Raw genomic sequence first — 14,266 nt, forward strand, 5'->3', positions numbered from 1 at the left:
TTAGTTGGGGTTTTGAAATTAGAGACCTGGAAAGCTTTTTTTTTGTTATTGTTTGTTTGTTTTTTATTCCAAGTGCTGAGGATAATTCTGCTGTGTACTCAGGGTTCAGAATTGCTGCTCTGAAGTATTCGTGCTGTTCTTGTAGTGACACACTCTTTGCTGGGAGCCATTAGCCAAGTAGGTATGACAGTTTCCTTGCCAGCGTACCCCATGTTGCAGTGACATTGAATGTAGGTGACCTTGCTCAAGGACCAAGGCGGATTAGGGCGTTCCCGGTTTAGGTTCCAGGTTTAAGGTTTAAGATTATTCCTGCTGGGAATAGGGCGTATCTTGCTGCCTGAGTTCCCCTTGAGTTCTCAGACAGTATATTTTGGAGATAGAAGCCCAGTGGAGTGGATTTGGGCAGAGAATGTGGATTTGGGTAGAGAACGTGGATTTCCCCAGAACGTGATTGTAGACGGCTGGTGTGAGTTCGGGAATAAAGAGTTGCTGTCAAGGGGAACTCAGGCAACAAGATACGCCCTATTCCCAGCAGGAATAATCTTAAACCTTAAACCTGGAACCTAAACCGGGAACGCCCTAATCCGCCTTGGTCCTTGAGCAAGGTCACCTACATTCAATGTCACTGCAACATGGGGTACGCTGGCAAGGAAATTGTCATACCTACTTGGCTAATGGCTCCCAGCAACTCTTGTTGGAAGAACATCAAGAAAAACATTTGGGAGGGGATGTCACCTCTGTTCCCTCAAGGATGTCTTGACCACTGGGAGGTAAAACCATCACACAGGTGCTTCTTTCTCACAGTAGCGTGGGAGGGTCTATTTTCTAGTGCCCTGGGCTCAGATTTGTGGAGAATGTATCACAATAACCACCCTCTCCTCAGATCTCAGCATGCCATTAGGAGACGCAGAGAGATCTGGGTCAACTTGGAGATGCAGCCAAGAGAATGAACTGGTTTTAGTGCTGGTGCTAAAAATAGAACTTGAATGCAGATTCATCTTCTCATCTCTTATGGATCTTTGGGACCAAGGAATCAAGACAATGATGAAGTCTCCTGCATCTCCATAGTGAAAATCTTATCTAAAGTGAAGATGTCTTTGTGATATCAGTCACCCCTCGATCTCCAGATGTCTTATGTACTTGTTGGGGTGATGACTTATATTGCATTACCCATGTTGATTCATGCATTTTATCGTACCCACTAGCAGCTCCCATTGGAACTTATGATCAACTTTAAGTCACACAGAAGGCCCCTGCTTCTCACACTTTGCCTCCAAGAGAAACAAAAAGTAGCTTTTGACAACCATTCAAGCAGTATCCTTTTTTTTTGTAAAATAAGAAGACCCCCTCCACCATTGTATTTTTAAAATTTTGCACATTGTGATCCTCATCCATATGGTTATTTTTATCATCTGATTTGGTCTCACTCCCAGTCCTCCAGATTCTCCCTGAATTGTGTAAACACATCTCACTTCTTCAAAGTGGATTTTTGCAGTGCGTTCTGGATTCCGGCTGGCTGTGTGCTCCTCTGATCTGTCTATGGTAGCCCTCAGATGATAGAAGCCAAAACTGATTTCCCTGTTTTGATATTAGACATGGTGATGTGCATGCCTGCCTCTCTACACACTATTTTGTTTGTGGCATCTCAGTGTGCTTGGTGCCACAGGACCCTTCCCTCTTTTGTCATTGCTGTGTGGTGTGGGACTGCCCCTGTGACCCATGCTTAGAGGTTCCCTGTGCAGGCCTGTGACAAACTAGATTCTTCACTGCTACAATTTAGACAGAGACACAGAGCAAAGCTGTGGGTCCAGAGCAGGAGGGGCTCACTCAGGGTAGAGGTACAACTCTGCAGGTGTCCTTGTTCTCATGTGAACTAGAGACCTAATGCAGGTCCCTGGAGTGGAGAAGATGGCAGATGACAGGAAAGGGAGGATTCTGCAGACAAGGGGGGAGGATTCTGCAGACTAGCTGGAAGGAGGCGGCTAGGGGTGGACAGATACCTGCCTTGACTTCTCTGGGATTTCCATTTCCTACAAGAATCAAAGTGCTCTTTTACTGTAGTCTCTGGCATCTGCAGTGAACTGTGCTTTTGGGGGGGACCAGTTTGAGCCTCTGTTCTTTGCTTCCATAAGATACAGCCTGAGCTGCATTTGGACCTCTTACATCTTGAGAGTCACCCCATCATGTTCGCCCATCTTCTCACAGAGGGCTCTCTCTCTACCCTTATGCAGCTAGGCCCGTGGTATGGGGAGAGCACTTGATATGAAACGCTTAGCGCCCCAGGATTTGAATTCTGGATTTGCCATTGTAAGCTTTGGGGCCCTGGCAAATGTTCATACTTCCTGAGCCTCAGTTTCTTCTTTTGTAAAAGTAGGATAAATAAGATTTGTTTTATAGAGTACAGGTTTGTGAAAATTAAATAAGACTGAACAAAACAGTTTTAAAATTTCCTCAATGTGTGCTCTGCAAGTTCTAGTTTAAGGCTTGAAGGATATGAGAAGACTTGTTCTTGACCTTTAAAGACAGGTTGGCAAATGCTGGCCTGTGGGTCCAATCTGGCTCTCCATGTAAAGTTTTATTAGCACACAGCTGTCCCCCTTGTTTATGTATCGTCTGAGGCTTCTGTCAAGGTACGGAGTCATTGCAACAGAGAATACGTGGCCCACAGAGTTTAAAATATTTAGTGTTTGGACATTTTTGGAAAAGTTTATAATCCCCTGTTCAAGGGGAATTACAGTCTTGATGGGAATTAATAAAATGGCCTTCCAGTATTCATGTCTCATAGTATTGCAGACTTTATCTTTTAATTTTGTGATCTTTGATAATGCATTTCGACTTGGTCGTTGATAACGTATTTTGACTTTCCACATAACCTTGTGATGTAAGCCATTCTTAAATCTCTTTCATGGCTGTTATAAAACCTTTTTACCTTGCTATTTCTTTTCCTCACGTTGAATCAACAACGTAGGGATTATCAGTTTAACCTGCTGGACGCACCCCTCATGTGCAGAGGAATTTGGGTGGCTGTTGATGTCCTTCAGAGGGTTCTCCCACCTGTGACTGACTGGTGGCCTCCTGTTTTCCCAGGTCCATCTCCAGAACCTGCCCTTCAGGGGAAGCTCTGGAGCAGGGACCCACGTCTTGGCAGCAGCCCCCTTGGTGAGCCGTGAATCCGCATCAGCCACTTTGTGATGTTTTGTGCAAAAATATCCTTTGTTACCAAAATATCACCCTACAACTTGTACTGCTAGTATCTGTGCCGCATAAAAACATAGAACTGTCTTTTGGAACAAAAATCTAAATATACATTTAAAAAAAATCTTCAAGCTTAAACAAGAGTCACAGTTTGGTGAAAATACAGATTTGGGGGACAGGACTTTGTCCAAACCCTTTGACTTATCTGCTGAATGGCTGTAGGTCAATTATTTAACTTAACTTTAATATGATGTTCATGACATTGGGAGGAATGTCCACTGCAGAGAGTGACTGAGCAAATTGAGGTGGTGCAGATAAAGGAAGGGTCATTTGCTCCTTGCCTGAGGAAGTGGTCTTAGAATGCTGTGTAGAGGCAATTCTTCTGATAGGTCCCTCCAAGGTAAGATAGAACTTGCGTGGATGAGATGTTGGCCATGGCCAATAGGTCCAGTTCCCCTCCCTCTTCGCTCTGCTCCATGCGCATCGGCCTTTGTTTGGTTTTGTGTCATTGTTGTTCATTTGTTTTCCGGTTTTTTGAATCACATTCCTTTCCCCAGGGATTTTAGGTGCTGGCCCTCCTGTCTGAGGGAGATTGTGTCCCTCCCTTTTTACCCTCCACTAAGAGATTTGGCATTCTGTGTTTGCCCTTAACCAACAAAGGGGACATGTTGGGGACATTGGGGAAGAGTTCCCTGAGTTTGAGGGCCATGGTCCCTTATCTGCTTATCTGAAGTCTGAATAGGACTGAATCAGGCAGAGATTATGGAAGCCCTGGGCCCTAAGTCTTGTCTCTGTGATAAATTCAAGCCACCGAGGTATTTCCCATGGAGGGCACCATGGTGAGATGGGTATTTGGAACAGGGTCCACTGCGTCAAGAATGGCTTGGGGACAAGGGTGATGCAGGTTGAGACAGAATGTGGAATAGTGGTCACCAGGAGCTGGGGAAGAGGAGCTGGGGAGTGGCTTAATGGGTTCCTAGTTTTCTGGAGGTGGATGGTGGTGATGGCTGTACAACAGCATGAAGGTGCTTAATGTCACCAAGTGCACTTAACCAACGCTTACCATTTATGTGTATTTTGTCACAATTAAGGAAAAAAATTAAAAATCAGATGAAGGAGAGTTGGATCAGTAGAGGGGAAACCAGGTTGGAGCTGGGAGTGTGGGAATGCTGGTGGGGGTGGAGAGGATCCATCTGCTCTGGGAGGTGAGGAGGGGAGTGAAATATCTGGGACTTGGCAATGAACTAGCTGGGGTGCAGTTTTGGAGCACGGGAGGCTGTGTAGTAAGGGATGGTCCCCCTGTCTCGGGCTGACCCACCTGGTAGGGCCATTTACTAAGTCAGAAGATCTCAATACATCTCTCCCGGGACTCCATACTCGTCCCACTTGTAGCTAAACCCTTGACCTGACAATTGAGGGTCCTCCTGATGGACTATGAATGGCATGTAAGCAGAGGCTGACTGTTGTCTTCACCAGGTGTCCCCAGGTGTCACCTCTCATAGTACCTTGCACATGATGCCTGTCCCAGAGATACTCATAGACAGCCCGTGGTCTGTGATTTGTGGAAATTACTTCTCCACTAAGTGACTTGGTGCTTAAGCTTCTTTCTACCACTGAAATTTTTAGGATCAATATGTAATATCCCTCTCTTCCATGGCTGTAGGGGAAACGGATTGAGAGACACATGCAGGGACAGAGCAGAAAGAGATCAAAATACACTTATGTTCAAAGCATTTGGAGAATGTGTCTCAAACAGGTAGCTGTATTTCCTCACCCAAATTAGACTTAGCAGCATATTGAATGAGACCATGTCCTCTCCCTGGGGCATGTGGGACATGCTGTCTCTAGGCAGACAGACCTGAAAGAATAGGAAAGCAGGGCCTGCTGAGCCTTCCTGGGTCCTTGACACAGACCTGCCAATCAGATGTACCAGTCCTCTTCTTAGAGAAGACAGAGTGGCATAGAGAAGCTATCCTGTGTATTGCTCCAGGAAAACCCACTCCTCAGGGACATGTGAGGAATGGAGTGAACCCTTCATGTAAGGCCTGACTTTACTTGCTGCAGTTTTTGGAGCTGTAGGTATTTTAGGGAGAGATCTTAGGACTGATCCCCTGATTGTTTTCTGTCCAATAAAAGAGAACAAGCCTGAGATACAAGTGAGCACATTTCTCCTCCTTTTAGCTCTTCTTCTGATGTAATGATTTGCAGTGATCTAATACACAGCTGGTTTTTGTTTTGTTTTGTTTTCACTTTTTTGAAACTACCAGATAAATCAGGTGATGTCTTAGTTTGCTTTCAGTTGCTATAACAAAATACCTGAGTCTGGTTACTTTTGGCTCACTTCTTGGAGGCAGAGAAATTCAAGAGGATGGTGCCAGCCTCAGCTTAGTTTGTGGTGAGGGCTCATGGCTGTTCATCTGAAGGTGGACAGGCAGTTCTCCAACAGGGTGAAGGCTGGCACATGACAAAGAACATGGATGAGAGGACACACACACAGAGACAGAGACAGATGGAATGAGAGAGAGTCACAGGGTAAGAGAGGAAGCAAGATGGCAGCTGAGATAACCAAACCCACTTTATAGTGACCCTTTCTCATGGAAACCAGTCCAGTCCAAGACACCAAATCAACTCCCGTAAGATGTGCATTGATTTTTTCCAGGGGTGGTGACCCCAATGGCCCCATCACCTCCCATCGGGCTCTACCTGGTAAGGCTCCACCGTCCTTCAAGACTGTTACATTGGGCCCACTAAACCACATTGAATGATGGAATCAGTGCAACTGTAGATGGATAAAAGCTTTTCTGTGCTGAGTAAGAAATTCCTCTTCAACATAGCGTATTTACAGGGAAAACATATTCATGTAAATAAAATACTTGAAGAACTATGTTTTCAGGTTTCTTTTTAATTTTTATTATTGTCGCATATACACAGAAAAGACCGGTCAGTATTCTCAGAAGTCTTAATGCCTGAAAGGATTAGCTAAGTCATTCCTGCACGCTGAGTGAATCCCCCATATCAGGAGGCGACATAGTTCAGATGTCGCGAGATACCACTCTCTCTTCATTTCCAAAAGTGGTTCTGAGGATTTAAGACTGAGCTTGCCCAGAAAGCGCTGCCTGGAAGGAGCTTTGGCGATGATGTGGAAAGGAGGCATGAGCAGCCTGCCGGGCCATGGTGAAGGTGGGGCCTATCCTGGCTGTAGGATGACTGGTGGGAACGTGACACGTATGTCCATGCTGGATCACGGTGACCGGAATTTATGAAGTAGAGCATTTTGCATTTTACACTTTACGGTGCTTTTCCATGGGTTTGTAGGATTGGGTGCAGTCGCAGGCCATTCCCTAGAGATCTTACAAGGCCTGCGTCTACCTCGGTGTGGTATCCATGGGGGGTTGGGAGACCCAGGGGCTCTGAGATGGCAGAAGGTGCAGTGGAAGTCAGGTGATGCTGCTCTTCCTGCAGCAGGGGACTTTAATCCCTCCATGGCTCCTGCTGGCCTCAGGGTGAAGCCCAGATCCTTGACTGTGCTCTGGCTCTCTCCATCTGATTCACCTCTTTCCAGCATTTTCTTTCCCTGGTCCCCGCCTCTCGGTCACGCATATCAACGTGTTTTGTGTCACCCTAAACACTACATCCTCTGGTCTCCGGCCAAGGGTCCTGCATTTTCTCACTTCTTGGTACCCTTGACATCTTAGTAATATTTTTATGGACCCTGGAGGCCAGATGGAATTCCTGACCTTTCTACTTATAAAATCTTTATGTCCTGACGCCTTAGTGGTTGTGATGCCGGTGATGAGAATCAATCAGGGTCGAGTTCCGTGTCCCCAGATGTGAAGATTGAACTCCAGAGAAATGTCGAGGCAGGTGTAGTAAACAAGTTTAATTTGAAGGATAGAACAGAGATAGACTTCTCCACAGAGAAGGGGTCCCAGAACTGCATGTCTGAAAGAGTGGGGTGTCTTGCCCCTTTTACACATTTTAGATTTCCTATGTTCTTAGGCCTTCCTTTCTCCCCTTATCAGGGACCAACCAAAAGGTGGGAAAGAAGCCTTTCAGGGGTGTCTCTCAGTGTTTGCCCAAACTGGCAGGAAAGGAGCTGCCCAGAGGAACTTCATTAACAACTTATTGGAGGAAACAATTCCCTGTAGGTAGGTAACCTTGGCAACAGGTGGATGAGGAGGGGGAAGGGCTCTGGAGGTATTAGCATTTGATTTCCTCTCCTTTGGAACCAGCCTCCATCTCCCTGATGGGACCTGATTATTTATTATTTACACTGACTTTTTTTTTTTGTCCCCTGACCTCAGTTGTTTGAAAACACACACATACACACACACACATACACACACACACACTCACACATATTGAAAGAAAAATTTATTGTTATTTCACTTTTTGGGGGGGGGGGAACTGGGGATTGAACCCAAGGGTGCTTTACCACTGACCACCCCAGTCCTGTTTCATTTTTTATTTTGAGACATTGTCTTAGACCCTACTCTTATCTCTTTGCACTGCAGTTTACTTATCTTTTTCTCCACTGGGTCTTAGGTTCTTTAAGGGAAAAGTAGAGTATAGTGACTGTCACATTGTGAATGCTTCACAAATAGATGGATGAATGACTATTACTGGACCTTGTTGAATGAGCCTCTCAACTGCTAAAAATCTGAACAGCAATACCAGTCAGGTTGGTGAGCACAGGGCTCCTTGTATTTGTAGGAGGATATCTTTTGTAAAAGAGTGACCCTAGAGACACACATGTATCTAGGGCCCTGTGACCTCATCTGTCCTTGGCTACATGTAGCAGCCCTCACTGGTTATAGGCCCCATGCCCCATGGATTGTAACACAAATAACCATGGAGGTCAATTCAATCCTTTTGCATTTATTCATGTTCTGAGACATTGACCCATATGCATATCTCTTTGGTTCAGAAATTGCAGGTATAACTTCCTTCAGATGTGTTTGTTCTTTCCTTTGGAGGAAATATATTAAGCTGCCTGATGGCTCAAACTGCCAGCATACTGTAGCATGAGAGAGGATATACAGTTGTGTGGCAGTGATTGAATCTAGAGGAGTTAGAGGGTTGGGGACTGTGGCGCAGCTCTGCTCAGAGGGAACAGAACCTGCGTTTTATACCACAGTCGGTGGGAAAGGTCTCTCCAGGTCTCAGCTAGTGGATGGTGGCCACTCAGGTCCTCTGAGTGGTCCTGGGTATTTCTGGTGTCTGTTCCTGGGACTAATGTCACCTCAGGAGCCTTCTGATATAATGGATGCCAAGGAAGAGGGGTGACCGTGTTCTCCACCAGGCTAAAATAACTCAAATGGCTTTTCTGAGCTCTGTAGAGATTGCTTTGCTCCAGTTTTGCTTTATCCTCATAACGAAGACGATAATGCCGTAATCTACCACAGATGGCTGTTTTTATTACTGAATTAAATAACGGGGTATGTGAACTTTGGCTAATAGTAACAGTAATAGTAGTTTAATCCCAATGAAGGCCTGCTAATCTTCACTTAGAACATCGTGTTCCACTCTTGTAAGGTTTCCTATTTTACCTAGGCCTTTCCCACAGCTCTTGTAAAACAGGCAGAAAAGTCTGTTCCCAATTCATTGAGGCCCAGAGGTGTGAAGTCACTTACTCAAGGTCCACACAGCTGAGGACCCTTTTGCAGCTGCCTCCCAACAGTTCAGGTGTTGCAAGGGGACTCTGTTCACCTGTGCTGTACCTGTATGCACCTGGAAGCCATCAGTAAGGTAGATTATGGCCCCAGGACTGCAGGTGGGCTGAAATGTCTCACTTGGAGGGACAGAGGTCTGCTGAAGGATCTTGGCAGCTGCTTCAAACCTGTTCTCTCTTGACTACTCGTTCACAAGGGAAGATCTGTTCCTGTGGATCCCTTCACTCTGTTAACCACATATACTACTCCAGTTTGAAAGATGATTAGCAGCAACAGAACATCCTAGGAGCAGTTTCAGGAACAGGCAGTAGCATGGGGATGGGGGTTGATTCTTTGGGGTTCTGCTCCCAATATTCCCAAGACCTCAGGGAAGTGCCTGTGGGTCTCTGGGCCTCACTTGCCCTGTATAACGTGGGTACAACCCAGGCCCTTCTCTTTCTGCACCAACTGACTGAGAGATTAGTGCAATCACTCCTTAGCTCCACATGCTACAGAATGATCTCGTAATGTTCTGCCAGGCAAAGGGTATTACTTTTGCACAGGGGCACATATTTCATAACCAGGACGCAGGGTTTACACAAAAAATGTCTTGAACAATCCAGAAAGATAAACACTCATAACAACTTTTGCCAAGTCCTTAATTCATCCCTAATTTGGGAAGCTCAGTGCCTCCTGTGCATTATCTCATTTGTGCCAATAATACCAGGGGGGGATGTGCTCAGTAGAAGATTCTTAACTCCCCTCCCCTTGAGAACACAATAATCCCAGCTACTCAGGAGGCTGAGGCAGGGGGATTTCAAGTTCAAGACTAACCTCTGCAACTTAGTGAGACGATCAGCAACTTAGCAAGACCCTGTCTCAAAACAAAAAATAAAAATGGCCAGGGATGTAGCTCAGTGTTAAAGTGACTCTGGGTTTAATCCCTGGTACCCCAAACAACCAACCAACCAACCACATGCAATAAGCAGGGACACTTCCGTACCTCTGTCAAAGTACTGTTCAGTTGGTGGGATATCCCAACTCATAGTCTGCTTTCTAGTGCCAGTTGGTATTGCCGATCCATCCAGTGAAATTGTGTGCTCAGCAAAAGACATTTTAGTATACTCTCCACGCCTGGTGTGCTATATCTTTACCATGTAATTAAGTAATATAATTTCATTATTACTTAGAGCAGTGAAATATGAGTACAGGAAGAAACATTTCTATAAAAAACCAAGTTGTATATTTTGGAACAACAGCCAAAAGGCAAATTGCCTTAAAAACAGCTGTCAAATGAAAATGTAAGCAAGACAACTGAAAAAAAAAAATGGGGGAAGAGATAAAAATACGAAAGGGATTCTGTTCCCTGATTAGTTCAAAAATGTCTTTTGAGTTTATTCTCCACTTTAAAGAAACTGAAGCTGAATATGTTGGGCGATTTCTTTGTGGTTTATGCAAGGAAAGAGATTTCAAATTTTAGACCTTTGGCACATCCTTATAGAAGGGACCTGTGCCCACATGAAAAGATTGTCAAATGAATGCATGTTCAGATGCTATCAACTGGGATAAAGTGTGCAGAGCTTGCACATACCCTGGTGTAGTGTATAAGGGAGCTCTTTTTTGCCCCCTTTTACCTGTGAGCACCAGGAGGCACAGGGAGAATCAAATACTCGGCCAAGGATAAAGAGACCCAGCTTTCACAATTTAAATTATTATTTCATTTTATTGTCTGTTTCTGTCTTCAGCATGTCATGGGCTTAATTTTAGACACCGCTTTGAGGCTTTCTTATCACCCTTAGCCTGAAGGGCCTGCCTCTGACGTTGGTCTAGTCTGATTTTTCTAGCCATGTTGAGGACAGTATCCTCCTGATCCTCCCGGAAATGAAGGTTTTTCTCTGCCATGGCATCCTTTCCCATGCAAGGAAGAGAGACAGGCTGTTCAGAGCCTTTGCTGTTCACTAGCCAAGATAAATGTCAAAACAGAGACAGGTCATCAGATACTTGGAACTGAATGCTCTTGGTGTGTCTTTCTCACTTGTTCTTTGGGACTGAAGCATCTTCATTGACAGGTGCAAAGATTAAAAAGGGTGAGGAATATGTGAGGGGTTAGCAGGCGTCTTTCTGGAGCAACCCATAGCTATTCCATCAGGCAGTGAAACACGCCAGGTGTGTGTGTAGGCAGGTGTGTGTGCGTGTTTGTGCCCAACATGGCGCCAGGCTAGGTAATCATAACCCTTATGGATGTTTATCAGATCTGGAGAGAGGTCTCTTATGTGAGCTCTGGATTTTGACAAATGGCATATTTTGGGATGTGGGGTTTATTTCAGCTGAATATCTGGCTTGATTAGCATGAAGAAGCACATGCAAATCAGGCTGGAGCCCCACCCCACCCAAACCTCCCCAGTTCTGTACAATCAGGAAGTGCATTCTCCCTCCCATTGTGGCTTTGGAGGGAAGTGGGCTTTACATATGCAAATGCAAGCCCCAAGTTTCACTTAATAATTATCAGCTGGAGATTCTATTGATGAGCAGCTGAAGCTACTCAGGGGGAGTAAAACTGAGTTAACCATTTGCAGGCCCCCCTGGAGACTGCAGTGATTGCAGATAAGGATTTCTGGTTCCACCCCCCGCCCCCCCAATTCTGTACTTCTTCTGTCTGGCCAGAATCTGGCAGCTGGGTCTCCCTGACCCCTCTGATTTTCTCCTGTGCCTCTCCCCCCTGCCCCGCCTCCTTTCTCTTTTGTGGACCACAGAAGGCACAAGTGATCCATGTCTCTTTGCAGGAGCAAGACTGCATACAGCTCCAGAAATGATGGTCTCTTTTACTCAGCTTCCTTCTGCAAAACCACTAAGGCCAGGATGGAGTCTTCTTAAAAGGACACAGTGGGACTCCCAGGCAGGGTGCCCAGGATAGCCCAATCAAGATGTCAGGCACTTGTATCCTTAAGTCTTCTCCTTTTCATCCTCTGCATCTATGCTCCCCTGTGGGACATCTCATAGAGTACCAGGTCCTGTTGTCAGCTCCCTGCTTCTGACTGAGCCTGGGTAGAGTTCAGTGGGCTATGGTATGTTTTGTGGAGGTTCTTTTGGTGTTCATCATTTTATAAGAAGCTCCTTACTGTCCTGATTCTGCTTGATGCTCTTCTGCTTCCTGTCTGTCTTGTGATGCCCACTTGGTTACATGGGGCTGCAAACTTCTTTTCCTGGAAGGAGCTATTTAGAGGCCTAGGGTGGTACCTCATAAGCTACTCTGAGGTATTTGGATTTTGCTTTCAGTTTGATGGACAGCCCTAGGAGGGGAGGCCTAGGCAGGAAAGTGGTGTGGTGTGATGTGATGTGATGTGATAACCACTGTTAGATATCATCAGGCTGTGCATGGCAAGTAGATCTGAAGCCCAGTGACACATCAGGTCACTGTTGGGTGATTCTGGGTAAGAAGTGGTCAAGCTAGAAGTGGGGTGGTAGTGGTGGAAAGTGTTTGTATTCAGGGTATACTTTGAAGGTTGGGCCACCATTCAATAAATTCCTAATACACTGCATTTAAGACATGAGAAAAGGAATTCAAAAGCGAGCCCATGTCTTTGACCTGTACATGTTGGGAAAAGTATAAACGGCAGCCATACCCCAGGAAAAAAAACCCAACATGGCACCTCTTCTTCCTACCTTCTTCTTTTCTGCAGTGGAACGAAAAGTTCCCTCCCGTGTGAACTCTCCCGCCGGCGCCAATTTCAAATCTCGCTGGCGGGGAACCTTAGCCCCAATGAGAACTAATTCCTGGGCTCTGGAGCTGATATCTGAAAGAACTTGCCAATAAACGGGTTGCCTGCCATTTATCTAAGCCCTACCATCTCCCCTTAGTTCTATATAAGCACACTGCTTTTTGCAATAAAATTGGAATTCTCCCGGCGAAGTGTCTTTGCGTGGGGAATTCTTTCAGTACACAGTGATACCATTTGCTGAACATGGTCATGGCCTTCACTGGTGCAGTGAACACCCAACGTTACCGCTGTTGACCGGTGATGAGTCCTTGCTTCCCCAATGTTGAAGAATAACACCAAAGAAGCACGCTGAGGCAAGGTCAGAGTAGAAATTAGAAGTTTATTAAAGGACAGCAGAAAAGACTTCTCCCGGAGGAAGAAGGGGACCCAAGAGGTGGAATCCGTGGAAGTGCAGTTGTTTCCCCTTTTTATAGTTTTGGTGTTGGAATGTAGGTGGGAAGGCCCGAGGGGTGGGACACAGGTGGGCCAAAGAAGTAATCTGGTCAGGAAGGACTTCTGAGTCAGCACCTTTTTGCTGGGGGCTGTTCATTAACATTTCTTTGAGGTGGACTTTGGCCTAGGGCCTTTTCAGGACTTCATTAACATTCCATGAGTTGTCCTGTGTTTTCCCTGAGTCATTCTCTGTATGGCCTCCATTTTAGATTTCACTCGTTATTAGACCCGATTTACCTAACTACACTGACTACCTAACTTTAAATCTGGCTTCATCAACAGATGTCCAGTTAATATGTGTTGAGGAGATAGTCACCATGTGTGGCAAGCTCCAGAAATAGCCATTGCATATGTAGTAAGAGCCACCACCTTAACCTGGACTGTGGAAATCCAGAGGAATGCAGGAGCCCCCTCACTCTGGGCAGGTTGGGAAAGAATTCCTAGGAGCAATTCTTGAGCTGGTATTGGCACTGGTAGTTCACCAAGTGGCCAAACTACAAAGGAAATAGCTCAGATACTCAATGCTCATTCCAGCTGGCAGGGAGTTAGTGTGGGGCTTGTATGGGCATAAGCTCCAGAAGACCTTAATGGTGAAGGTCCTTGGTTCCCCCAGGTCTCTTCAGAGCCTGAAGACAGAATCATGAAGTGCCAGGGATTTCCCCAGCAATTCCAAGAAGTCCAGGGGGTTTTGAGCCAGGACGTCCTTTTGCAAATCTACCCATTCATTCACATTCCCACCCTGTCTCTGTGCTCAGGTGAGTCTCTGCCCTGCAAGGCCTCTTCTCTCTGGGACCAGAATTGAGATCCTGTACCGGAGGTTTCACCATCAAAGGCTTCTCTCTGGTGCCCTGTGTCTGGCAGAGCTTCCCCACCTAAGCCCAGGGCTCCTCTCACTTCCAGAGGAGACCCAGCTTCACCTCACAGCTGAGCTGAGTCAAGGCCCCTTAGTTGATTCTTGCTTTTGTAAGACTTTTGAAAGCAAAGTCATAAAAAAAAAAAAAAAAAATCCCCAAAGTAGGACTTGGAAGAAAATAACAATCTGTTGAAAGTGGAGATGGCAAGTTTTGAGCTTAATAGGTATTAGCACAGCATTTTACCCAAACATCTATCTTGCTCTGGGTAATGTGTTATCTTTGCCAAGTGCCCATCCTGATAAAGCATTGTTTTTGTGGAACTGAACTCCTGATAAAATCTTCTATCCTCTTTCCC

General features: G+C 45.7%; 1 protein-coding gene across 10 annotated transcripts in view; it reads left to right on the forward strand.

Moving 5' to 3' along the window:
• The window catches only part of Large1 (LARGE xylosyl- and glucuronyltransferase 1), a 487,150-nt gene that overhangs the window by 200,751 nt on the left and 272,133 nt on the right, over window positions 1–14,266 (forward strand). For 7 of the 10 annotated variants that reach the window (XM_048802422.1, XM_048802409.1, XM_048802417.1 and 4 more), the window contains one exon: window positions 3,088–3,159. The exons of the other annotated variants lie outside the window; for them this stretch is intronic. In XM_048802422.1, the coding sequence (XP_048658379.1) occupies window positions 3,088–3,159 (72 nt within the window). The remainder of the gene's footprint in view (window positions 1–3,087; window positions 3,160–14,266) is intronic. 10 annotated transcript variants of the gene reach the window in all.

The sequence above is a fragment of the Marmota marmota genome, unplaced genomic scaffold, assembly GCF_001458135.2.
Source record: "Marmota marmota marmota unplaced genomic scaffold, marMar, whole genome shotgun sequence".
NCBI classification, from domain to species: Eukaryota; Metazoa; Chordata; class Mammalia; order Rodentia; family Sciuridae; genus Marmota; species Marmota marmota.